The sequence below is a fragment of the Sus scrofa genome, chromosome 15 (assembly GCF_054392235.1).
Source record: "Sus scrofa isolate SSC_HxYL_T2T_F1_AM1 chromosome 15, Sscrofa_HxYL_maternal_Yorkshire_Landrace_v2.0, whole genome shotgun sequence".
Taxonomy (NCBI): Eukaryota; Metazoa; Chordata; class Mammalia; order Artiodactyla; family Suidae; genus Sus; species Sus scrofa.
In genome coordinates, this window is record NC_139397.1 from 118704206 (window position 1) to 118730938 (window position 26733).

The window sequence follows — 26733 nt, forward strand, 5'->3', positions numbered from 1 at the left end:
GCCATCTCTCCGACCTTCCCTCCTACTCTCCACATTCACCCACACCAGCCTTCTGTCTGCTTTTCAACATGCCAACCTAATTTCTTCCTTGAGGCCATTTGAGGCTGTTTTCCCATGCCTTTTCTCAGTGGGTTTGCCTTTAGGTCTCAGCTCAAATGCACTCCAGGCTGACTACCCAAAACTAAACTAGTCTTTTAAGTTAGTCTGTATCACTTTACCCTCTTTATCACATGGCTTACTGTTTCCTGGTGTTAACTTATTTATCTAGTTTGTTACCCTACCACATTAGAAGTACATGGCATAGAATTCTCATTGTGGCTCAGCGGTAACGAAGCCTACTAGTATACATGAAGACTTGGGTTCAATCCCTGCCCTCGCTCAGTGGGCTAAAGATCTGGCATTGCCATGAGCTGCAGTGTAGGTCACAGACACAGCTCAGATCTGGTATTGCCGTGGCTGCAGTATAGGCCATCTACTGCAGCTCCAATTCGACCCCTAGCCTGGGAACTTCCATATGTTGTGGGTGCAGCCCTGAAAAAAAGGAAAGAAATACATGGCATTTTAACTAGTACTTTAAGGCTCCCACAGAATTTACACACACACACACGACCTCTCACATCCAATCCATCATTAAATCTGGCCCCTTCTTTTTTTTAATTTATTTTTTACTGAAGTACAATTGATTTACAGTGTTGTGCCAATTGCTGGTGTGCAGCAAATGACCCAGTCGTACATATACATATATACATATATGTGTGTGTATGTATACATTAGTTTTCTTATTACCTCCATCATGGTCCCAAGTTGGCCCAAGAGATTGGATATGGTTCCCTGTGCTGTGCAGTAGGACCTCATTACTTATTCATTCTAAATGTAATAGTTTGCATCTACTAACCCCAAACTCTCCAGTTCATTCCACTTCCTCCCCCTTCCTCCTAAGCACCACGAGTCTGTTCTGTATGTCTGTAAATCTGTTTCTGTTTTGTAGATAGGTTCATTTGTGAAATCTGGCCCCTTCTTACCACTCTCCCCACTGTCACCCTAGGCCAAACCTCATCATCTCTTAACTCTGCCATTGTCATACTTCTAATTATCTCTCACATCCTGCCCTTACTCCTGACCTTCATTCTCTGTAAAGCAGCCAAGCAGCCTTTTTAAACCTTAGACCCTGTCACCCCCTCCTTAAAACCCTCCAGTGGCTTCTCATCATATTTAGATGACTCAGCAAAACCCTTACCATGCCTACAAGGCTTCCCAACATGCTCTGGTCCAGACTCTGGTCACTGGCCACTCCTTTGGCCTCATTTCCTACCATGTTTGCATCTGGAGCAACGCTGCCACTACTACCTGTGTGACATTGGACAAGTTGTCTAATATCTCTGTGCCTCAGTTTCTGCATCTCTAAAGTGAAGATAATTATAACACTGTACCAAGACACTATAGGCTTAAGGGAGTCCTGAGAACGTCTCCAGCGCATAGCAAGCTTAGGTGCATATTTTTTGGTTTTAGGTAGTTTGATGTCCTGAACCCTTAAATTTGAAGAAACAAATGAGTATAAAAAAGATTAAAAGAATATACCTGAAGGTTGTTATAATTAGGTTTAAGGACACATTTTTATGAAGTCTTTATAGTGAAGTTATGTTCACAGTGAAATCTCCCTGATCTTTTTCCTTTAATGCAAGAAAAACCTGAGAAAGTTTCATGAGTTTTAATAACATTGTATTAATTGATGACTCGGTTGGTTTACAGAATAATAATAGCCTATTTAAAACTCACTTTTCTTTTTTTGTTCCTGATGTTAAACACCTTCCTCCAGGGAAACAGTCTTCAGCTTGGAAGGGGACAGATGAAATCTCTGACTTGACTGACTGGTGGAAAAGGAGGAGACAGGGCGCTGCCAAGAGCCACTGTGAGCAGTGGGTGGGGAGCCCCGGTTGGTGCTCCACATCTGCCAGGGTGGCTATAAATCACCTCCTGTCTGCCTGCTTTGGCAGCTCGGGCTTCCCCAAGGCTACTAAGCATCCAGGTTTTTGCTCTAACATATCTGCTCTTCTGAATAACCCTCTATCCTGGTAGAAGCATTTTTTTCCTGCATTATGCCTTCTCTTTCCAATTCTGATGAGTTGATTTTTTTTGTGAATGGAAGAAAGGTAAGTTTATAATATGATTAATAAGAATGTTTGTATATCAGAGATAAACAGCAAGCTGATTTTTTTCACCAGATGCCTTATTTCTTTAACCTCTCTCTTTTCTGTCTTTTTCAAGTCGTGTATAGTGGTATGAACTTGAACATGGGTCCTTAGCTCAGGGTTTGCTGCAAAATTATTAAAGCACGGCGGGAGTGTCTTTTCTTGCTCTTTCCTTTTGGAATCAGTAAAGAACTCTCCTTTTTTTGTTATATTACAAAAACAGTGAATTCTGACACAGGTATGAAAAACTGTCATCCCCCCTTTATTTGAATATTAGCTTTACTTGAGATCACTAATGCTATTTTATCAGAAGGCACACATGACATTGAGGAGGATAATGACAAAGAATGATTTTATTTTGCCATGATACATACTCACAGGCTGATCTGTTAACCTAGAGGCTATAGCATCCTCTGCCTGCTATTTGGGGTCTGGAGCAATGTCACAATTGAAGGGCCAGCATTAAATCAAGTGCACCACTGATCGGGCAGCCAGAGTGGTTGGGGAACATTTACCTGGAATGTATACCCACGTTTATTGGTGTCTTTATAGCACAGAATAGTCATCAGGCTGTATCCCCTCGATGTAGGGGAGAGGAACAAGGTATAGTAGTCTTAGCTTACAGGCCATCACTCCTTACCCCCCCCCATCTTATTCCCACCTTTGAATATAATTTCCACAGCCAGGAGTTCCCATTGTAGCTCAGAGTGTTAAGAATCTGACTAGTCCATGAAGATATGGATTCAATCCTAGCCTAGCTCAGTGGGTTAAGGATCCAGCGTTGCCGTGAGCTGTAGTGTAGGTCACAGAAGCAGCTTGGATCTAGCATTGCTGTGGCTGTGGCATAGGCTGGAAGCTATAGCTATGATTCTACTCCTAGTCCGGAAACTTCCACATGCTGAGAGTGCAGCCCTAAAAAGAAAAAACTATTATTATTAATTTCCATAGCCACACAGTTAGGATGTTAAAGCAAATCCAACTCTAACGCTTTGCTTCGGCAATGCCACTCTACTTAGCCCCGTCCACACTTTAAGTTTCCAGGTGGAGTGGTGCTGAGCACACCTCTGGCTGAGGGAATCTTCGGAGGACTCGGAAGAAGATTTGAAAATAGGAGGCAGTTGGGGGTGGGGGGATGCATTGGGGGTGTGGGATGGAAATCCTACAAAATTGGATTGTGATGATCATTGTACAATTATAAATGTAATAAATTCATTGAGTGATAAAAAAAGAAAAAGAATAGCAGGCAGTTCTGAATACTATTACGATTTGTTGCTTTTTGTGGGGTGATAAAAAACACTGTTAGTGGAATGATGTCCTCTTTTTCTGGGTTCAGTGTTAATATCTTCCGAATAAGTTTCTCTCCAATTCTCCTCTCTCATCTTACCTGACTGTACCCAGCTGAGGAGCTGCCTGAGCCAGGGAAGGCGGATAGCTTTCATCTCAGTACCAGCTTTGATCTACTGGGAGTCTCAGCCTGGAGCAGACAGGAGGGGTAGAGGGAGATTCATGTTCCCTTTCAGTGTTCCTTCCATTTCTCTGGGGGAGGGGAGGAATGGGGACAAGAGGGGCTCCCTCAGAACATACTCCCTTACGACTCCCTTTGGGAATCTTCTCTGGCTTCTTTTTTATGACCTTATGTGGCTATGACTTCTCCTGAGTCCGTTTTGGAATTTAGGTATCTCTTTTCCCATCTGGGCCCTTTCCAGGTAACTCTAAGGAAAAAGTAATCCAAAATTTATATTTATCACGCATAGTAGAAAATGCAGAGACATTGAAATAACGCTTCATTATTTCTCCAAAATTCTGCTTCCAAGTGTTAAGAAAGGTTTTCTTGGTTGGTGTTTCTTGTGAAGCCCTACATATCAAAAACATGCCCCTAAAACAATGGATGCAGTTGCTAGAACATGTTGGTGCTATCTTCCTAAAATCTCTTCTTATTTCACAATAATAGGTCATAGAAAAGAATGCTGATCCTGAAGTAAATCTACTCTTCTACTTGAGGAAAGTCCGTATCCTTATATTTCACTGTAATCCAGCCGCATGGGGTGGTTGAAAAGTGAACATGCCAAGACTTCTGAAGTAGTCGCTCTGTATTTGCTCTAGGTAAATATCCCTGTGTTCAGTTTGTAGGGTCTAGTTGGAGTTCAGCGAATTCATCTAAAACTGACAGATTTGTGCTTTGTTTGTTGTATTTTTCACCTGAGCAAAACTAAAATAATCATCCAGTCAACCATGAGCATGATAGCGTTTATGACTTTTGAGCCCCATGGTCACCCTGATGATGGCTTTATATTCAGGGCTGAGAATGTAAACGTGTCCAGCCAATCGCTCAGGGGTGCATGTCACTGACAGCAACTTCCCGCAAAGGCATTTCATTGACTCATCACTCATACCTTTTCATAATCCTAACTGGAAAAAACAAGGTTTTAGAAACATATTTCAAAATCCCTACGTGTAGCTAATGCAGTCCCAGCTCTCTCTTTGCACTGCTCACTCCTCCTGAAGCTTCAGTAAACATTCAAAAAGAATTTCCAGAGTTCCCGTTGTGGCGCACAGGAATGAATCCAACTAGTATCAGTGAGGATGCGTGTTCAATCCCTGGCCTTGATCAGTGGGTCAAGGATCGGTGGGGTTGCCATGAGCTGTGGTCTAGGTCACAGATGTGGCTTGGATCCTACTTTGATATGGCTGTGGCATAGGCCAACAGCTGTAGCTCCGATTCGAACCCTACCCTGGGAACTTCCATGTGCCACAGGTTCGACCCTAAAAGCAAAAAAAAAAAAAAGAGGAATTCCTGGGTTTGGGTGCACCTATAAAAAGGTAGCACAGGATACACACTACTTCCTTTCTCCCCTTTTCCTCTTTGTCAAGCTTTTCTAATAAATTATGTATACCAGATGCCTCATTTTCTCTCCAGACTTCATCTCTCACTATTTAACCTTTCAGTCTGGTTTGCTGCCCCTTTATTTTATCAGTCAAGCCAGTATTGTTCCCCAGTGTCCCTATTCCACTCACAACTCCAAGAATGGGGCTTATAGTTGAAACAAAACAAACACAAAAAAACAGACCAACTCCTCCCTCACTGGTTTCACAATCTTCCATTTACCCAGCTTCAAAATCTCCCTGTTAGTCAGCACACACTTCACTTCCCTTTTATTACACTTCTAAACCCACTACGCACTTTACCATGCTTTCCCTAGACATCCGAAAATGAAGAATTCTGTATTAGGAACTAGCTAGAAATTCATGGACTCCCCAGAGGCAGCCCTGGGCAGAATCACCCCTGGGGCTCTCCCTTTCCCCATCTTCCCAGTGTCTGCCTCTCTTCATTCCATTCTGGTGTCTAGTGTCATAATAAGTCCTCTGAGGAAATGAGACTCGCCTAAGACTTCTAGGCCCCAACTTCTGACTAGAGAGTCAAAAGTTCTGGGATGGGGCCAAGGACTTTATCTTTAATTTGGTCCTCAGCTGGGTGATTATCATGTTTATGAATAACCACAGATTTTCTGCTGGAGAGCACCTCACAGGTGTACACCAGCACTGGCCTACCTCACTTTTCACGGGACTCTCATGGTCCCTTCCAAAGCCCTCTGCCTAAGTTGTAGTCATAATTTTATAATTTTTCCTTAAGGCAGGACTCCAATATAATAAAAACTTCGGGCTGCCACGAAACCCCACTTTGCTGCTGACATAGAGCCTGGCTTAGGTAGGTATCATTTCTAGAATAGGACCCAGTCAAAAAAAAAAGTGCAAACTTTTTCTGTAGGCACCTCCATCTCCCTTCCACCATCCCACTCTTTCCCTACCCAAGGTCAGAGCCTCCCACTGAATCACACACCCAGCCAGCAACCCAGCCCGGACCTGCTGGGCAGGATCCCCTGTCACCTTGCCCTCCACATGACACCTCCTGGCCTGCTGTAAGCACTCTGATCTGCAGAACCAGATAACGAGATTTCGCACCACAAAGAGTGAAAGGCTCCAAGCTACTTGGGTCAGAGAAGGTGTGTCATTAGACAGTTGCTTAATCTCCATGAGATTCTGCTTCTAGGATAAAACAGGGGAAATGGGATGCCTCAGAGTGTCACTATTTGTCCTTAGTTTCCCACACCTTTCGCATACCCACCACTGAAACCCTAATGCCTCTTGCAGTTCTGAAAACAATTCTTCATTCACTTAACAAATTTTACCAAGCACTGGATGTTTAGAAATCAGCTAGAAGATACAGCCTCGGTCTAGTGATGAGGCAGACAGCAAGAGCGATGAGTGCCGTGCTGTGGGGACCTGGACAGGACACTCCCACCAGGCTTGGGGAGACCAGGAAGGGAGAAGGTTATGCAGGAGTTGCTGGGCAAAGGGGAGGCTTGGGGCCGAGGGTATTCTTGTTAGCAGCACAAGAGGGATGGGGCCAGTGCAAAGACAAGAGAATATATTGCTTTTGAGGAACCAAAAGCAGTTTATTCTGATGGATGTGAAGAGTTGAGGGCGGGGGTGGGAGGGTGTAGCAGAAATGAAGGAGGAATGAGATCCTTGAGGCAAAGAATCAAGTTTGATCTTGATGTCACATTCCCTGCCTGTAACTCACTGATAAAGGACCAGAAGCCAATGGAAACTCCAGAGTCAAATGTACATACTGGCCACCAGCATTTAGTCTCAGGGTAACTTCTGGATATGCTATAAAGCTGTGTATCTTGGGGGCACGGAGAAAGCTCTTAAAGGACCAAGAAATTAAATTCTGACCTACTATTGTTTGTATTTAACCTAAGTAGTATTGCCAGCTTTAGCATATAAAATTATGGTACGCCCAGGTAAATTTGAATTTGAATACATAGGACATACTTACACCAAAATGTAATTCTAAAATTTTTTTTATCTGAAATTCACATCTGACTGGGTGTCCTGTGTTTTATATGGCACCCCTACCTAATGATGAGCTTTAGGATGCATATGAAAGAAACTGCTTGAGTTAGGCACTGGGGAGGGGGTACGGGGAGGAAGCAGGAGGGAAGGAGGCATCAAACTAGTTGTATGGTGACCAGAGGGCCAAACAGCTGGTTGAAATTGACTTTTCCTTGTTCACTCAAGGCAATGTTTAAATGCCTATCACAGAGCTGCTTTAGGGTCCGATAGAATAAAAAGTGAACATTTGCCTCCATCTTTGAGCCAGACAGCTCCTAGATTCCTTTGGTTGGAAATGTCGGGAACCCAAGGCAGAGAAAGAGCTTCTCTGCTTTCTGTTCCAGTCAGTGGTGCCCTCTCACTAAGGTATCACCCACCCGACTCTGCCTGAAGACAGAAACCTCAGACTGGGGACAAAAGAACAGAGCCTTTAGAGGGCGTGCTCTTTCTGGACCTCTGCAGAGACACTCAGCTCTTTCCTCCAGGGTGTCCTGATTCAGTATAGCCTCTTCGTGGGCAGCCAGTTCCAAGATGAACTAGTCTTAATCTCTACCCAAGCCAATTATAGTCAGCACCTTGAAATCCTTTTTAAACCTCACCCAGAAAAGGGCCTCAAGCAAATTCCAGATTCAAATAGAAGTAGAGGATTTACATATATTGTTTTTTCTTTATTTGCGAAAATATGCAAAGGTATTACAGGGAAAAGGTACACAGTGGTTGTTGACATTACTGGTTCAGTAGCTAAGGTTATTCAATTAATATGCTCTAATTCCATAAGAAAGTAGAAGTATTATATTGCTGAGCCAGGGAACGTTACAATTCCCTGTGGCGGGAGCAGTTTTCTAAGTTTTGCACAGGAACCAACTTCCAGCACTTCCGCAGTGAGTGAAGATTTCCATTGCCCACAACCCTGAATTCTGCAGTGCAGGCTTTTTCATACTCATTTGGCTGCAGATCCTCATCTACCTAGTCCCCTCAGCGTGCATATCCATTTGACTCACTGCCTAAGCGTTAGTGTTTGATTGCAAGGTGCTGCTCTAGCCCCACCTGGCGTGCTATTGTACTATTCTTTCTAAAACCCAGAAAAATTTTGCATTCAGAAATGCATCTGGGTTTTCAGATAAGGCAGTGTGGTGTGGGTCTGTAGGGATTTCTTCTCACTTTTCATCAATTAATTTATATGCAAAAAAGTGGAACAACTCTTAAGCAGGAAACCTTGGTAGGAGACTCAAGAAAACGAGGTACTTGTCATCAGTATCCGAGGAAGAAAAGCATGGAAAGCAGAGTAGCCTAGGTCCCTCTTTTCCTTGACTCCCTTCTCTCCAGTCCACCTCACAGGCACAAAATATGGCTGTGGAGGAGGAGGCTGCGGTGCCTGCACTGTCATGGTGTCAAGATACAATCCCAAGACCAAGAAGATCCAGTATCCTTTGTGTTGACCTGGGCCCTGCTCTAGGCACTTCTGGGAAGAATGCAGTACTTCCACTTCCTGTCCCTATGTCCCTCCTCCTTTCCCCTGATGTCCATTGCACTCACACCACCTCCAGGCCTGCTCTCCTGCAACATCCTGAGCTCCAAATCTTTCCCATGGGCTTTCTTCCCATCAGGATATATCTGTCCTGCATGCTAGTATCTCAGAGTCACACTCTCTATTACTGTACAAATACTTCCTTTACTTATGAACAGGAGATTTCAAAGTGGTGTCAGCAAGAATGGCTTAAACACAAGTGATGCACTGTCCTGGTAGAAAATTTAGGTCACCTACACGAGGAGAGTTAGTCCCCTGGAACGACTGAATGAGACCTCAACTCAAGGTACATGACTGAGCCAGCATCACCTTGACCTAAAATGTAAATTTGCTCACTGACTGAATGTGGTGAGGAAGGAGTTGTCTATCATGACTCCCAAGTTTTTGTCTTAGGTCCCTGGGTGATGCTGATCACAAACAAGGAAGAGGAGAAACAGAGGAGGGAAAGTGTTAAGTTCGGCCTTGGACACATTGCATTGCAGCAGTTATGGGACATCTAAGAGGATTGTCCTCAGGTATCTACAGAGACAGATATGTTACAGAAGTGGTCTCAGAAGTTATCAACATAAATGCTAAAAATGATAATATAAAAATAGCATTTATTGACTGCTAGGCACTGTTCGAAGTAGCTTACATATGTGATTATATTCAGTCCCCAAAACAACTTTGAGAGAGGCTTGGCTATCACTCATAGTGAAAAAAGAGGAAACGGAGACAAAGAAAGTTAAATAACTTGTCAAGGTCATGGGGGCCAGTTGGTGGTGAAGGCAGGTTTTTAGCACTGGTCATCTGGAATGTAGCAGGAACACAGGAGAGCTTATAAGTGCAGGACACTGTACAATGGGAGACAGGGAAATGGACAAAGACACTGCCACAAAGGAGACCAAGAGGGCACAAACAGAATTGAAAGAAGAACATCTAGAGGAGTTCCAAGATGGTAGAAGTACATGGTATGAAACACCATGGAGTGGCCCGATTGCCATTAGATTGCTCCCAGAGCAATGTCAGCAGAGAGGTGGGGTGGAAGGCGAGGTACAGATGGCACAGGAATGACTGGGGGCCAGGACATCGTGGACAGCTCTTACAGCAGCTTGACTAAGAAAGGAAGAAAGATGGGCCGGGAGCTGGAGAGAGACATTGACATGAGGATTTTTTGGGTTTTTTTCAGCAGAGTAAACACTTGAATTTACTTCTAGTTCAAGGGAATTTAGGGGCATGAGACCCCAGAAAGGAAGAGTTTAGAAGGGCAATTGATAATGGAGCAAGTCCATGGGGAGACAAGAGTGGGTGGGATCCAGAGCCCAGGGGAGGAGATAGAGGGATTCCTCACCCTCTGGAGTGCGGGTGAGGCTGATTGCAGTTCTGAAGAAACTATGGGGGCAGGGTGCTGGGCAGTGAAGGGAGCTCCTGCCCCTATTTCCTGCATGAGGCATAAGAGTAAGACTGGAGAGCAATGAACACTGGCAGAGTTGAGAGAAAAGGGAGTGGGAGAGAGAGAGGACATTAGGGAAAGTAAATTTAGTTGGGGCAGGGGTGAGGGGCTTGAAGGACAGAAAATACAAAATGTATCTATTGCACAATGAACTCTGGTTCACTCTTGCTCTGTACACCAACCACTCTTCCAGGGCCCCTAGCTAGTCAGCCAGGTGGTTCCAAGCATCTCCGATGATCAGAGGGCTGGTGGAGGCAAGAGCAGCACCGTCCTTTCTTCTGATGAATAACATTCACACTCTCATCTTGAGTAGGAGAATAAAGGAAGCAGCTCCAGAAGGAAGGACAATTTCCCATGCCACAAAAAGAATAGGACTTCGCCCGAGTACGAATAAAGAAAGTAAATTGGACTAATGAACTCCATTTCCACAGTCAGACGAGAATCTGGTGCTAACCACATGTGCCATGTCATTAATACAGTCACCAGTGTGCAAGAAATGGTCAACATGAGGACATAAATATGTGGCTTCCAAACTTGGCCACACGTTGCAATCAGCTGAGAAGCTTTGCAAAGTGATGGATTGATTGCATCTCAGAGATTCTGATGCAATTGGACCAGCATGCAACCAGAGTATTTGTATTTTTAAAAACTTTGTTCAGTTGAGAGTCACTGGGGTACTTCATGGTAGTTTACATAACTCACTCTATCATCTTATGATGAGTAACAGACTTTCTTCCCCTGGAATAAAACAATAAATAAATGGAGAGTGAGGGTCTCTTGGAGGTCCTACACAAACCTCATGTTCTTTTTTTCCATTTCTCTCGTCCATTCTTCTCCAGCCAATATTTGAGTCCTTTCTTGGACACTTCCAAAAATTTACGGGTTTATATCTCTATAAAACCTCTCTGTATTCTCAGAGAAATATAGTCTCATGACTTTTCCTAGACTGGAATCACTCCCTGAATTATGTTGCCCACCTGCTGCAATTCCAATGTATTCTCTTTACATAATTCCATCACAGCCATTATCCAGTTACAGCCTGTCTAGTGCCCATCTGCTCTCTGTATGGAGCTGCTGTCACCACAGTAGAAGGAGTAGGAAGCATCAAAACCAGGATTCATCCCGTGCAGGTAAGAGTGCAATGCAATTGGGACCAGGCGTTGGGATAGGCACCCCACATAACCTAACGTACTCCAATCAGGTCACCAACTTTGTAATCCTTTGTGCTTGTAAATTCTCATTTTGTGAGATTCGGTGCTTCACAGCTAGGGATCTTTTCAGAGATTGGTGTGTAAACCAAGATTCCTTCATTTATTTTAATTTATCTTAACTTTCCAGCCCCACCCTTGCCCTAAACTAAAACAAGGAGAGTCCTGTCTAATAGAATGAGATAGGAAACTCAAAGTTTATAGAAGATCCTAGTTGTCTACCACATTTCAAAATTACTTAACTATGCATAAGAGGCTAATCATTTGGACAAGTACGACCCAAAGACTCCCCAAATGTTTGCTGAGTAGCTGAACACCAAGATACAGTAAAACAACTAAAATGACAAAGCATTTACTAAAACCTCTGATGATGTGTTGCTTTGACAGGCTCATGGTGATGGTGCCCGTCCTTCCACAGTAAACTTAACGACTTTTTGATCTTATTAAGGTCTTACCCCACACTTGGCTCATCACCTTAACAGTTATGGAAGCAACCTCATGCTGCAGTTTGTCAGATTTCTTTCTCTCATATATTAACAGTACTTTCAGGAGCATCCTTGCAGGCTTGGACTGGCGTGTAAGAGCCAATTGTTAAATTGTCAGTCATTTTGTGAGATGGTCTTTAAGCACAGCCATTATTAAAAATGAAACTATACAAACTTGAAAGTAAATAAATAATATGAACAACAAAGTTAATAAATAGCAATATTTATCATCTCCTAATTATTTTCCTACATTTTACAGTATCTATGCTCTTGGGGCCATTTACGTCTCTTGCAGCCACGTGGTGGAAGTACCACAGAAAGGTACCCCGCACTTCTCTCCCAGATCCACATTCAGTGACATCACGTTGGAAGCTTGATATCAGTCTTCATGGAAATATTTATACTACTAAAATTAGTAGAAGCTACAAATGTAGACTTTCTTCCCAGAGATCCAGTTAAACATTTACCAGCACACGTACAGCCAGGACTATAGACACATCTGAAACAGCTTGCCTTCTAGCAATGAATCCAACACAACCAAATTCTCCTCTGTGTTAGAATAATGCCTGTCCTCTCAGTTGAGCCATAGGTGAAATGGTTGGCTTTCATCTTAGGGATCACACTGTTAGAAAAATGTTTGTTTAAAAGCATTTGAATCACACTCAGGCAGCGAGTCAAGCATCCTCTGGGAGACACATGGGACAGATACACATAGTGGGTCCCACAGAGTCAAGACTCCCATCTGTTCATGTGTTGAGTCTTTGTATAGAAGGGACAAAGTAAACTGTCACTTGTCATTCTATTTCTCACTTTCTCTTTTTATTATTTTGTGGCGTTTAAAGGCATAAAGGTGAATGTGCATAAATTAAATATATAAGTGTGGAGTTCCCGTCGTGGCACAGTGGTTAATGAATCCAACTAGGAACCATGAGGTTGCAGGTTTGATTCCTGGCCTTGCTCAATGGGTTAATGATCCGGCGTTGCTGTGAGCTGTGGTGTAGGTCGCAGACGCGGCTCGGATCCGGATCCCATGTTGCTGTGGCTCTGGCGTAGGCTGGCGGCTACAGCTCCGATTAGACCCCTAGCCTGGGAACCTCCATATGCCGCGGGAGCGACCCAAGAAAAGGCAAAAAGACAAAAAAATAAATAAATAAATAAGTGGCACAACACTGCTAAATTACACTTTGCAATTTTCAAAGCAGTTATAGATTGTATCATTTAATAAATCAAAAATTCTACAGTATAGACGAAAAAGGGGGTGGAATTTACTTGCCAGAGACAATTGTGTATACTCATTCATTTATTCTCACAACCATTCTGTACAATAGATACCATTATTATTCTCATTTTAAAGATGAAGAAAAGTCAAGTAAATCATCCAAGGTCACACAATTAATGAAGTACAGCAAAGACCAAAACTCACATGAGCATGACTCCAAAGCATTTTGCTTGTTCTTTAGACTACACTTCCTGTTTCACAGATAAAGGTACCGGAAGCTAGAAAGTAAAATGGCTTAATTAACAACCTGCCAGTAGGCTTTTCTAGTGAGGGAGGTGGAGGAAGCACATGATTTGAAAAATAGAAGTATTATTCTTCCAGAGTGACAACATTTACCCCGCGGTTATCCCTGGAAAGCTGAATATATAAGCTTTGCTCCTTCCTGGTGTCCAAGGTAGGGAAACAGCTGGTTTAAAGTATAAATAATGTGCCAATTTTTCCCAGGAGAGACTTGCCAAGTGTCACGGCACGCAGTGCGGCTTCTGCAGCCCAGGGATGGTGATGTCCATCTACACGCTGCTGAGGAACCACCCGGAGCCCACCCCTGAGCAGATAACTGAATCTCTTGGAGGTGAGCCTTCTCCACCCTCAGCAGGCGGGACCTTGGGTGGAAAGTGCCCGAGGCATGAAGGAAGGAGGCTCTGGCCCACAGAGAGAGGTTGTGGCACAGCTTTGGGGCTCCAGACATTGGCCAACATCTAGGCCTCTTTAGTACCCACCTTGAAACTGGTCCTTTCTGGGAAGTGCTGCCTCATTTTGCCAGCATTTAATGCCAAGAATTGGGGCCATACCGGTTTCATTACAAACCTTTCTCCCTTAATGGAGCCTGTCGTGACTCTGCAAAGGCATTCAAATAGACTGTTTCTAATACTTCTAATACAGTATTTTCCAAATGTGGAAGTTTGGGTCATGAGAAAGAATTTTTGTTAATTTTAAAATTAATCTGTTAGAACCATTCATTAACTCTACTTACTAAAATTAATTTTCCAAAGAGGACAAATAGATACTTTACCTTTTTATGTTCTGGTTGGGTTCATTGTAAGATCAAGAAGGCCATGGAGTTCCTTTGGTGAAACAGCAGGTTAAGGATCCAATATTATCACTGCTGAGGCTCAGGTAGCATCTGTGGAGTGGGTTCAGTCCCTCACCCTGGAACTTCCACATGCCATGGCTGTGGCCAAAACAAACAAAATCAAGGAGGCCGTAGACACCAATTAGTTATCACAGACAAGCTTTGTGAGCAATTCAGTCTCCTATGACAAAATAGCTATCAAATTTAAATGAACAAACACAATTTACTACCAAAAAAAAAGTTAACAAATATAGTTTTCTGTAACAAACATCCTAGGTTCAATGTAACTGGTTACCAGTTCTTAAAAAGAAAGCTGTGAAGGCAAACCTCTAAACATGAAAAGAAAGCTCTTTGTTCCTTCAATAAAATTTCCTACATAGAAATTCAGTTTTATGATGAAGAGATACAGACTAAAACAAAATAAAAATTCAACTTAAGTTTTACGATAACTGGAATATAAATATTCTCTAATATTTTCCCTCATCCCTCATCAACTATGCTCAACATTTTTCAATTTCTGATTAAGTACTACTAAAATTTTGGCCTATGATTACAATAATTATTTCAACTAAACCTGAATGGATCTGAACTGTAGATACTTTTGTCTAATAAAATCATCCACTCTAATAAGATATTTAGAGCTTTGAAAAGCAAGAATCTGGAGTTTCCATAGTGGCGAAGTGGAAGCGAATCTGACTAGGAGCCATAAGGTTTTGGGTTTGATCCCTGGCTTTCTTCAGTGGGTTAAGGATCCAGTGTTGCCATGAGCTGTGGTGTAGGTCGCAGATGCAGCTTGCTTGGGTCTGGCGTTGTTGTGGCTTTGGTGTAGGCTGGTAGCTATGGCTCCGATTCAACCCCTGTCCTAGGAACCTCCATACACTGTGGGTGCAGCCTAAAAAGAAAAAAAAAAAAAAAAAAAGGAAAGAAAAGCATTAATCTTGTGATTTGCCTTAATGTTTTTGTTTCTTTGAATGTTCACAGACAGTTTATAGAGATGGACATCAAAGACAGTCCTTGCTTATTCCATGAGCTTAAGAGCCAATGAGGGAGATAAGGCACATACATAAATTACTTACTCTGACACAGTCAGCAATGGGCCTGCAGAAGGATGCAGACGACGAGTGTACAGCTATGGCTGGGGTGTTAGAGCAGACCCCATGGAGAAGGGGAGATGGGGCCCTCACAAATGGACACACTCTCCCCAGGAGGACAGTTGAGGCAGAAGAGACTGCATGAGAAAAGCTTAACAAAGGGCTACATATGAGATGTTTTGGGGGGTGACAGGTTACATGAGTTAGGCATGGGTGGGAAATAAGGCAGGACTGAGAAAAATTTTACAGATCCTTGTGATATTTCAAGAAGAAAATATAATCACGAGATCTATTTTTGAAGAACATCTTTGTTCCCAAGAGCCGTTTTAATGGTTTGGGAAGCAAAAAAGAATCTAACGACTAATCTAGCTAGTCCACTGAAAAGAAGCACACACATGCAATATATTTCTATATCATTCCTTAAAAATTGATTTCTTGGGAGACACACTCTCTAGGTCTTCCCATTGTGGTGCAGCAGAAATGAATCCAACCAGGATCCATGAAGATATGGGTTCGATCCCTGGCCTCGCTCATTGGGTTAAGAGTCCGTCATTGTCGTGGCTATGGTGTAGGTGGCAGACACGGCTCAGATCCCGAGTTGTTGTGGCTGGGGTGTAGGCCAGCTGCTGTAGCTCCGATTCCACCTCTAGCCTGGGAACTAGCCATGTGTGTGACCCTAAAAAAGCCAATTTCTTTTTAATCAGGTAATTTGTGCCGCTGTACTGGATACCGACCAATTGTAGAAAGTGGAAAAACTTTCTGTGTGGTAAGTTATAATAAAAAATATTTTTTCAGTTGATTTAGCAATGTTCATAAACCCTTGTATAAAATTATCTATAGCATTCAATTATCTCTAAAATCACCCCATGTTGACCTTTCTAACCACTGAAAGTTGTTAAATGCCACTGTTGGTATTTTTTTTAAGAGAGCTTTAGCATCTATCTTGTTTATAGCCCTAAATTAGGCACTATCTTAAGAAGTAAAGTATATGGTCCATGACTTCGAGAAATACAAAGTCTATTGAGGAAAATGAAATATACACTAAAAAACAATAACCACATAATTGGAAAGCAAGATATTACAAGCTCAGCATATCCTCTCTACCATGTAAATAAGTTTTAGAGGAACATGTATTAAAGAGAATGAGTGGGAAAGGAAGACACAGAGAAAAAATTTCAAAAAGCTTTACAAACTACAGGTTAGTTAATTTTAAATCCTGGGTGACACACTGCTTATATTGTACCATAGGCATGGCCAATAACCCACCATGTTGACCCACAAAACGGCATGATTCAACCTATTACTATTTTTCTAGAGACAAAATCTATGCCAAGATAGGTATTGTTGTCACATTCATTCTGAGTCCCTAGATTCAGTCACTTGTAGTTAGTCCCTTTATTGAATGCAGCACTGACAAAAAATCCAGATCCCTTCTTAACTCTGTGGACAACTACCTTACAAATAAATCTATCAGCCACCACTACTGCAACTCTTCCTATGTGTCAGTTACTGTGCATACCTGTCACATATTCAAATCTAACAAACCTATTTGGGGTGGGGTTTATTTTCCTAATTTAACAAATTCAGCCCAGCTAATATGTGTTAAAGCAGAAACTAGAACCCAGATCTCTTTGAGTCCATCTGTAAAGCCAACCTAGAGGTCTCCAAACCACCGCAGACGCTTAGGCTCTTTCTGCATATGAAAAGGGCAAACAAGATGAAAGGATTAGTCTGAGAGTTGCAGGAACTGGCCAGTGAATTCAGGCCAAAAACAGTACCTCGGGTCTGCCTGAAATGTCCTAAAAATCAAAGTAAGATGTTTTGGGACTTGAGTTGTCTAAGTCCTCAAGAATAGCTCCAATAATATCTCAATAAACTCAGGTTTCCAATCTATTTATATTTGTGTGCTGGACGTCTTCAAGGCAGTTTATCTTCTCAGGACCTCATTAAAGTTACACGTGTATTATGGAGAACTGTCTTCTTGGCTTTTTAATCACTATACTCCATTTACCTCACTTCTAGTAGGAAGCTTTAGCTGGCTGACCTACACTCCTCCAGCCCCCTTTGCCTTCCCCAGAGACTTGGGACACCTTTACAAGACCCTATCGGGAACATGGGTGCACACTCCCTGGGTCTTCTCTAATCCTTTAGTGATGGCATAGCCTGACCTCTGTCCCAGCCCATGACAGAGTCTTTGAGGGCAAGGATGTGCTCTGATACTTCCTCCATAGCTCCTGTGAGGCCTGGGCACTGCCAGGTACTCAGGTAGGTGTTTAAAGTGTTGATGAATGAATTTGTTATAAACTACATTACTTCTTAAGGAATCAGCTGTTTGTCAAATGAAAGGATCCGGAAAATGTTGCATGGATCAAGAAGAGAGGTCGTTTTCGGATAAACAGGAAAAGGTAAGTATCGGATATCCTATTTTAGTTGGGATTAACTGAAAAATACCAACCTCAATCCAAATTTATTTGTCTATTATGTTCAGTAAGTATAAAGTAAGTGAATTCAGCGCTAAAAAAGCCTTTGGCAGCTCCAAAAATTAGCAAGCCCATGATTTTCACAAAGCCAGTCGCATCACCGCAGAAGGCTGTTTTCCTTCAGAAGCATTGTAACTTTCTGTGCCTGGGTCATGGTTTACCCTCACTCCCACCCTTAACAAGCACCACAGAGATGAAAGTAGTGGTGCATCTGCATGCTCATGATAAGTAAATATCTGGCAATGATACCTGAGACCCAGCACAGAAGCTTAAAACCCAATTCCTGACACCGAAAGAGGAAACCCGGAGCCCAGCAGATCTGCCAGGGAGACCATAAGGGTCCTCTGAGGGTGGGAAGAATCCCACCAGGCACGCCCTGTGGCTCTGGCACCTCCACTTAATATCCAGAAAGCCAGAGTCTCTCAAGTCTCACACTTGGAGATTCCTATATGTCTCTCAGCATCTCTCAAGTTGTATTTGTAATTTTTGTTTTGTTTTGTTGAGATATGTACCAAACTGTACAATGAAGATGAATTCCAGCCCTTGGATCCAACACAGGAACCTATATTCCCTCCTGAACTGATAGTAAGATACTTTGCTTCTGTTGTCTCATAACATGGTGGGATATAAGCCTTTTTATATTACCCTATAGGATTGCAGAGTTTGGGATATTAAAAGTTGGAAGTGTGTCCAACACAAAAATCCATTTTTAGAAACGTGCTCAGATTCACTGTGAATAATACAAAACAGACAGCTTAGGAGAGTGGTGCCACCAGGACTGCAGAGAGGTGTTTTGGTCCACCTTCGCCATTGACTATCCTGAGCTCAGAGGGTGTAGGGGATGTTACCAAGGTCACACAGCTAACTGTGAGATGTCTTAGAGGCATTTTGTAAAACTGGTACAGTAAAAATCAGATGGTATTTATACTATAATGGAATTTTATTATTCCTACCATTGACCTCTGAGATCTCAACTCAGCGGGGAGAAAGAGAGAATGTACAAATAGTGTGGAGTGCCCATCCTTCTATTCTCTGACCACTCCCTGGAGAGAGCGTGCGACGAGGGACACAATTCTGCTGGCTTCTCAGAAGATCTCAGTCCCTATGCACCCCTCAGAGTGTGAGAACTTGGACACACTTAGTACTTAAAGATTATATAAAGATATGTAGATAGATATAAATTTAGATATATCTATATCTTTATTTGTAAAGTTGCAAAAATAGCCATTTACACTCTACCTGGTGAATGATTTAAGGGATTTTTTTTTTTTCCCCCAAGGATAATTTTGCCTCTAACCAGTTTCTCTCCTACTGAAAAAAAAAAGTCTAATCTCCAAAGGTAGGCCCCTCGGAGTCACTGTCAGGGCAGAACAAGAACAAGCAGCCTAGTCCTTTAATTCCAGGCTAAGACACCATCACTATATCATGCTGCCTCCTCTTAGCACACTCACTTCACAAATATAAAATTTGCTCTACTCCATATGCAGTTGTTGGTGGACAGACCCCTATTATGATGTTTATTCAAAGTTGCCCACACAGCTCTTACCAATCGAGGTGGTTTCAAACAAGGCCAACGTCTCCTGATTCTTAGAAATTAAGTCGCCTCAAAAAGCTAAAATGATTAACAGGCCACTTGAATACCTAGAGCAGTGGATATTTTCACAGCACGTAGTTCAACAGCCTTCCTTGAAAGCCTATTGGCTTTGCTTCCCTGCAGAGAATGGCAGAAGATCCAAACAAAAGAAGGCTAGTGTTCCAAGGGGAAAGAACCACCTGGATCACCCCTGTGACCTTGAATGACCTTCTGGAGCTGAAAACCAACTTCCCCAAAGCCCCCCTCATCATGGGGAACACTACAGTGGGTAAGTGGTTTTTAAGCAAGTTTTTTAGTCTAGGTTAGATAACCCAAACATCTGTATCTCTTTTCAAACGCTTCATAAATGTGATTCACTTTTGTTAATAGATATGTATGATCCTTTAGAATGCTTTGTTGTTTTCTCTTGTGAATGAGTCATTTGCCTTGTAATTTTCATTCTGGATTATCAGCAAGCAATGTATATTAGCGTTCATTGTCTTTCTTATCTAATTGCTTTAAATGCTTTTCTCCTTAAGGACCCAGTGTTAAATTCAGCAATAAATTCCATCCAGTTTTTATATCTCCACTTGGGCTTCCAGACCTTTATTTTGTGGACAGCACAGATGATGGTATGTACCTTTTTTGCTCTAATAGGATGTAACCATTGGCTGTTTGTGGGTTGTTAATAATCAATTACATGCACTGGGCTAATTTGAGATCTTCATACAATATCTGACCTCATTTATTCATTCAAAAATATTTATTGAGCATCTGCTATGTGTCTTCCATGAGCTTTTTCAAACTCATTCGCTCAGCTGTGTCCTGATGTACCACATTGTCCTAGGAGCTATATGGTGGGAGATGGCACATACCTCAGCCAAGTATGGAGAGACTGACTGAACAGGAAAACTTAAGACACTGGCTGGCCAGTAGGAAAGTTTCTCCCCTGCTATTAATTCCTGATTCACAAATTTGCTTGAAGCTCATCCTATACACATATACATTCACCAAAAAGAAAAACTGTCTTGGCCACAAGACTTGAAAATTTAACTGGGAACAGCAACCTTATTTATTTTTATACTCTTTTCATAGTTTACAAAGTGCTTTCCCATCTCTTGTTTCTTTTCATCCTCGTGACAACCCTGGGAGGTGGACACAGCAGGTAGCCTTGGCATCTCCATTTTCCTAAAGAAGATACAGAATCAAAGGGCTTAAGTAACTTCCCAGCTTCACACAGCTGACATATGGTCAAATCACGACTAGATCCTAAGTCTTCTTACTCCTAGTCAAGACTTCCTTCCTCATAATGCACCAAATAAGGCTGTCAGAGAAACAGATCCCCTGTCCACTCCCCAAACTCAGCATGTGAATGGATAACAGATTATAGGAGCTAAAAATCCTACATATGAGTAAATCTCCCATAATTAAACAGAAATCAAATGGAAAATTGTCAGCTTTCCTCTCTCATCTGCCAATCTTAGCCAGCCTACCCACTCTTTTTTTTTTTTTTTTTTTTTTTAACCCATCAGGAAGTCCATGTCAGTGGACCTACGGGAGGAAGTGAAGCCTGGGACGACCAGGCTATAGGGAGAGGGCTGGGAGGAAGGCATGGGGTACTTGGTTAGAGTGGGGAGGAGGTGGAGGTACTGGCGAGTTAGAGTCTGTAGAGTTAGGTCCATGTTTCTCAACCTTTTCATTGTTGCCTCTCTAAGGAGAGCTAGACATCCCTAATCATCCCTCCACGAAATTTAAACAGCACAGGCAGATAGTGTAACTGTATGTGCAGCAGGGCTTTATACATTAAAACAATAAGATCCCCCCCACTTGGGGGCAGGATTGCCCCCAATGAGGATGCATGAATCTGATGACATCACTGCTCCAAGCACTCCCTTGTAAGAACACATGCAAATCAGACTGACCCACAGTACAGACAGGTATCTGTTCTTGTTCTGATAAGGCAACAGTAGAAAGAGATGGCTGTGGAGAAGGGAAAGTGGTTAACGCAGACTTGCTGGTCAACTCTCACTTGGGCATAATGATTTTTTAAAAGTCTTACAGAACCTTGGCTGAAATTTTCATATTTGATCAATTTATTCAGGAAAACTCTAAAATGGGAATAAACAACATAATGAATTTCAGATATCTGTGGTTGATATGACCTAAAATATAAGGCATATATAACTGTATACATGACTGAGAAAAAAACTTTGGTACTTAATATTTGAGAATAAAGCAAATCCAGAAATATATTTATCTCTAGTTACTGTCTTTCTAAGTTAATGTGAAAAGAGAAGATATATTTGAAAGATGTCTCCCAGCAGCCTATATGTCTGGTTACCATTCACTTTAAGTTTATATTCCACTCCTTACTTTCAGGGGTGACAATAGGTGCAGGATACAGCCTGGCCCAGTTGAATGATGCCTTACAATTTATTGTTTCTGAGCAACCAAAAGAGAAAACAAAGACCTACCGTGCTCTCCTGAAGCACCTGAGGACATTGGCTGGAGCCCAGATTAGGAATATGGCGGTATGTTCTCTAGCATTAAGAAGCCACAGTTAGGAGTTCCCGTCGTGGCGCAGTGGTTAACGAATCCGACTAGGAACCATGAGGTTACGGGTTTGGTCCCTGCCCTTGCTCAGATCCCGCATTGCCGTGAGCTGTGGTGTAGGTTGCAGACGCGGCTCGGATCCCGCATTGCTGTGGCTCTGGCGTAGGCCAGTGGCTACAGCTCCGATTCGACCCCTAGCCTGGGAACCTCCATATGTCGCGGGAGCGACCCAAAGAAATGGCAAAAAGACAAAAAAAAAAAAGAAGCCACAGTTAGACACAGGCATGCAGTTCTGTTCAGTCTAGCAAGTGCTATTCTGAAGAGGAATCTCAAGTTCATATCAAACAAGTCTCTACAGGATGGACGTGAGTGTGTATGTACGTGCCCAAAGTGAGGAGTATCACATCATGTGTGTGTGTGTCCAAAGGAGAAGGAGCATTTTATATTTTATGACTATGCCCAAATTCTCATCCAGCCTGTCATCTGGGAGTGGCATGATCCTCGAGAAGCCACTTGACCTCCTTAAGCCACTGTTTCTTTATTTTAAAAATTAGATCTCACAGTGGGTTAAGGATCCGGCGTTGCCGTGAGCTGTGGTCATAGACGCGGCTCGGATCCCGTGTTGCTGTGGTTCTGGCGTAGGCTGGCGGCTACAGCTCCGATTTGACCCCTAGCCTGGGAACCTCCATATGCCACAGGAGCAGCCCTAGAAAAAGCAAAAAGACAAAAAAAATAAATAAATAAATAAATAAAAGTTAGAGCTCACCCAAATGGACCATGTGCAGCTCTGACAGTCTGTGAAATCTGTCTTTAACCAAGTGTAGTGAACAAGGTCCTACATTTCCAAAATACACTTTACTGGCTAGTTCTCCTTTTAGACCTTTGCGCTGAGGTTGGTTTCCAAACAGGTCTGTTTTGGATGTCCCCGTTTTCTAGCTGACCGAGGTTTCCTTATTATCTACGATTTAAGAGTGATCGGTTGAAACTCTTACCCGTTCCACTCTTGGTGGGTAGTTCACCAGGATTTGGTAGGGGCATGTCTCCTGATTGTCTCTGGCCCTGTTTCTCTCGATTCTCAAAATCTACATTATGTTTTCACCTTCTGCATCTTCTGTCACTTTTTCTGCACCACTTTATTCCTCTTGACATTGGCTTGCCCCCTTAACTCCCCTCAAAGGTCCTTGTTCAAGGCTGTGTCAAAGCAGCTGTATTGATGGGTTGAGGCAATAAGAATTCTGTTGCACAGTAACACACACACATTTGAGTGTGAATCTACAGATCCTGGGTCTTTAGAGTAACTCACGTTCCAGTCTCCGCTCTCCCCCATGTTATTGGACACTTATGCTGGGGTCAGTTCTCAAAGTAGGTTTTCTCCTCATTGCACATGGAGCAGCAATATTTTTCAAGTAATACGTTTAAACTGAGATCAGGGGATGAGAATCTTGGACAGTGTGTTGTCTGACTATATTTAGCTGCCCCCAAACTTTGCCAGGTCTTTCTATGAAACAAAGAAGAGAATTTTAAAAACCTACCCCAGGTCCCTATATACATAACTCCTTATTTGTCAATTAACTACGAGTAGTTTTTAAATGTCATCTTTTCTTTTGTATTTAGACTTTAGGGGGACATGTGGTGAGCAGGCCTAACTATTCTGACCTAAATCCCATTCTAGCAGCAGGAAATGCCATCATCAATCTGATATCTAAAGGTAAGAGATTAAGGTTTAGACATTCTGTTTTAGAATTATCACCATCAGTTATGTAGCTCCTTCTGAAAATTAGGGACTAGAAATCCAAATATATCTTAGACTCACCAAATATATAGGCTATACCTACATTACCTCAAAAATAAGGATAAAACTGAGGTCATTCTCCCTGTTCTCTAGATGTTCTATATTTTGTAGGTCAGATAAGTTAACCTGACAACTTTTCTTAACTATTTGCCCATGTTTATGTACAGTCCAAATTGTAGAATCAAAGCAGTTTAAAATTTTTAATGAGATGTATATCTGTGATTTTAAAGTCTTAAGGTATATTTCATTTCAGAGCTTCATAAAGGTGCAAATTTTCCCTATAGTACTTTTCATTTCAAATAAAATCAAGTTTTGGGGGCATATGACTCATTACTTCTCTCTTTGGTCAATGATTAGCTTGAGCTTTGCCAAGGGAAAATGATTTAAACTTAGAGAAATAAGGACAAATGCACATTTGTCATAGGGCTATTGATATATCTTCTCTTCGATTAAAATCAAAATTTTTAAAATATGGTGGATCAAATATGAGAGTACGGTAAACTGTTTTTTTAAAAATTGCTGTATCAAGCATGCCACTTTTGCCCTTCATCCCATCTCTAGCTCTTTGGACAGGTCACTTGACCTCTCTAGACCCTGGGCTTCAGCTTTCCCACTCGTGAAATGCATTTTAACCATTGCCTATTTTCTCTCTGTGAACCTACATTGCTGGGTTGTTTCCAAATAGCTTTAAAGTTCTTCAAAGCCAAAATTTTGTGAGTGGTGTATGTGGGCAATAAGAACCAGAAAAGACTTGTTAGCATATCAGATCCGACTCTGCCATTCTGCAGATGAGGAACAAGAAGCCCAGAGGTTCTGTGACCTGCCTCAGGTGACCCAGCCTGGGAGCCAGAATGAGAACCCACCTACCTGGCTCCCAGCTGCTCTCCCTCTTTTCCTCAAGAGGCATCACATCTGCCCCTTACCGAATATTCTCCAATTTGGCAAATTCATCCTAATCAGAGTCATTTTCTCTAATAGAAGGAGAACGACAGATTCCTTTAGATGGCCATTTCCTTGAGAGATCACCTGATGCCAGCCTTAAGCCCGAAGAGGTTGTGTTATCTGTGTATATTCCCCACTCTCCTCAGGTAAGGGCACCCTGACCTGCACCTACCCCAGGGAAGCCCCACTCACCCCAAGCAGTGGGCCGCATATGGGCGTCCAAGGGAGTGATGTCTTCTCCATTTCCAACCACCTGCTTCAGGGAGCCCTCTGGGGCTGCTCACAGGAAGGGGAACCTTCCCAGGTGACCATTGGATTTGCTCTCATATCAGGGCCACAGTAGGACCTTGTGGGCTCTAGGTACTTTGCCTTGATGAGTCTCTCCCTCCATAAAAGATCAAGTAAAAAAGTACATATGACTGTACATATGAATATAATCTAGGCTGCCTTCAATGTTATATATTCATTATTATTATACTCATTTTTTTCTTTTGATTTTAAGAGAAATGAAAACATTTCCCTGAACTCTATTTCTCTGCCTAAAGGGTACAAAAGAAGAGCTGAATCTGGGGCTTCAGACAAATACATAACTTAGCCAAGACTGAGTAAAACCATAGTCAATGTCATCAGCAAGTTGACTGTAAATTGAAAGTTCATCACCGTAAAGATACTTCCAAGTCAGCCAGCATTTATTAACCAAATATTTTAAATACATTTATTGATTGATTAAATACCTACCATGCAGCATGCTGGGCACAGTGCTAAACTCCGAAGACTACAAGGATTGAAAAGACACAGGGTACTGTCCTCAAAGGTCTCTAAGTCTAAGGGGAAGGGCTTGGAATAGGGAAAAGCTAATCATCTCAGACAGGAGATGAGTGGACGAAGACCTAAAGTAGTTCTGGTGACAGGGAGAGGCCTGCCCTGTTGTTGTTAAAGGCAAGGGGAGGCAGTTGGGATCAGCAAAGATCAGGGGTGGTCATTCCAGGCAGGAGAACAGCATGGGGATGGGGATGGGGGATGGCAGGTTGGGGGCCAGGCAACAGGGCAGGAGGGCTGGAGCAGCCTGGAGATGAGTTTGTGCGGGAGGTGGGGCACCATCACCAAGCACATCTATTGCTCCATCAAGGAGATTGTACGTGTCCTAGCAAACAGCCCCCTCTGAAAGCTTTAAGGCAACAGAAAATCTTAATGAAATATCAATCACTAGAAAGATAGAGGAGATATTGGTTAGAGAATAGACTGAAAGTTGAATGAATGACCAGTTAGGAGGCTAATGCAATAATTCAGGTGGAAGAAGGTAATGAGGAGTGGAGGGGAAAGCCCTCACCAGTTGGTACTGTAGAGCAAGTATGATCAGTGTGTCTCAAACACTTCATCACTTTGCTTTCTATATCAGAAATGTTTTAGGAGTTCTCGTCATGGCGCAGCATTTAATGAATCCCACTAGTATCCATGAGGATGCAGGTTCAGTCCCTGGCCCCGTTCAGTGGATTAAGGATCCAGTGTTGCGTTGCCGTGAGCTGTGGTGTAGGTCGCAGACACAGCTCAGATCTGGCGTTTGCTGTGGCTGTGGTGTAGGCCGGTGGCTACAGTTCTGATTGGACCCCTAGCCTAGGAACTTCCATATGCTGTGGGTGTGGCCCTAAAAAGCAAAAAAGAGAAAAGTTTTGTCCTCAGCAGGGTCCATGACAGTTGGGTTTAATTTCTCCCCCACCCCCACCAAGATACTGGCCACACTGAGAGGCTTTCCTACTTGATGGCTCCGATGTTTCACACTAGTAATGAAATTTAGATATTTAACCTTTCTAGATTTAAACCTAGAAAGCACTTTGGAGAATATCTTCCCTATGTTTGGTTTTTTTTTTTTTTTTTTTTTTGACAGTAGAACTCTTTATTCAAATAAAAAGTACATAGAACACCAAACTGAAACAGTTACAAGTGGAGGTGATATACGTCACTGTGAGAGGCGCCCCACCTCCTGATTTCCCCTCACCCTTCTCAGCAGCCCCTGAGGCACCACCTGATCAAATTTAATCTTATTGGTTTAAAGAAAATTAAAACTGGAACAGTTTAAGTCACCTGCCCAAGGCCACACGTGGTATGATTCAGAGTCAAAAGTGGATAAGCATAGACTCTGGAGCCAGACTGCTTGGATTTCAACACCAGTACTGCCACTTACTGTGTGACATTGTCAAGTTACTCAACCTCTC

At 42.5% G+C, this 26733-nt stretch overlaps 1 protein-coding gene and 1 long non-coding RNA gene across 7 annotated transcripts in view; one reads left to right on the forward strand and one right to left on the reverse strand.

The window, feature by feature from the left end:
- LOC146396078 (uncharacterized) overlaps positions 1-26733 on the reverse strand; it is a 1511729-nt gene that overhangs the window by 417790 nt on the left and 1067206 nt on the right. The window lies entirely within an intron of this gene.
- The window catches only part of AOX4 (aldehyde oxidase 4), a 68792-nt gene that overhangs the window by 2705 nt on the left and 39354 nt on the right, over positions 1-26733 (forward strand). For 3 of the 6 annotated variants that reach the window (XR_014828867.1, XM_084998360.1, XM_084998362.1), the window contains exons 2-14: positions 1817-1909; positions 4141-4198; positions 8412-8508; positions 11067-11175; positions 13462-13588; positions 15885-15946; positions 17502-17585; positions 18165-18245; positions 19378-19522; positions 19773-19865; positions 21613-21764; positions 23401-23494; positions 24557-24666. Coding sequence is in view for 3 of the 6 variants with exons in the window: in XM_084998360.1 (XP_084854486.1) it covers positions 8471-8508; positions 11067-11175; positions 13462-13588; positions 15885-15946; positions 17502-17585; positions 18165-18245; positions 19378-19522; positions 19773-19865; positions 21613-21764; positions 23401-23494; positions 24557-24666 (1095 nt within the window). In the remaining 3 variants the exon portion in view is untranslated. Of the gene's footprint in view, positions 1-1816; positions 2151-4140; positions 4199-8411; positions 8509-11066; positions 11176-13461; positions 13589-15884; positions 15947-17501; positions 17586-18164; positions 18246-19377; positions 19523-19772; positions 19866-21612; positions 21765-23400; positions 23495-24556; positions 24667-25176; positions 25320-26733 lie in introns of those variants that run through there. The other 3 variants (XM_021075511.2, XM_084998363.1, XM_084998361.1) reach the window with 2 other exon arrangements.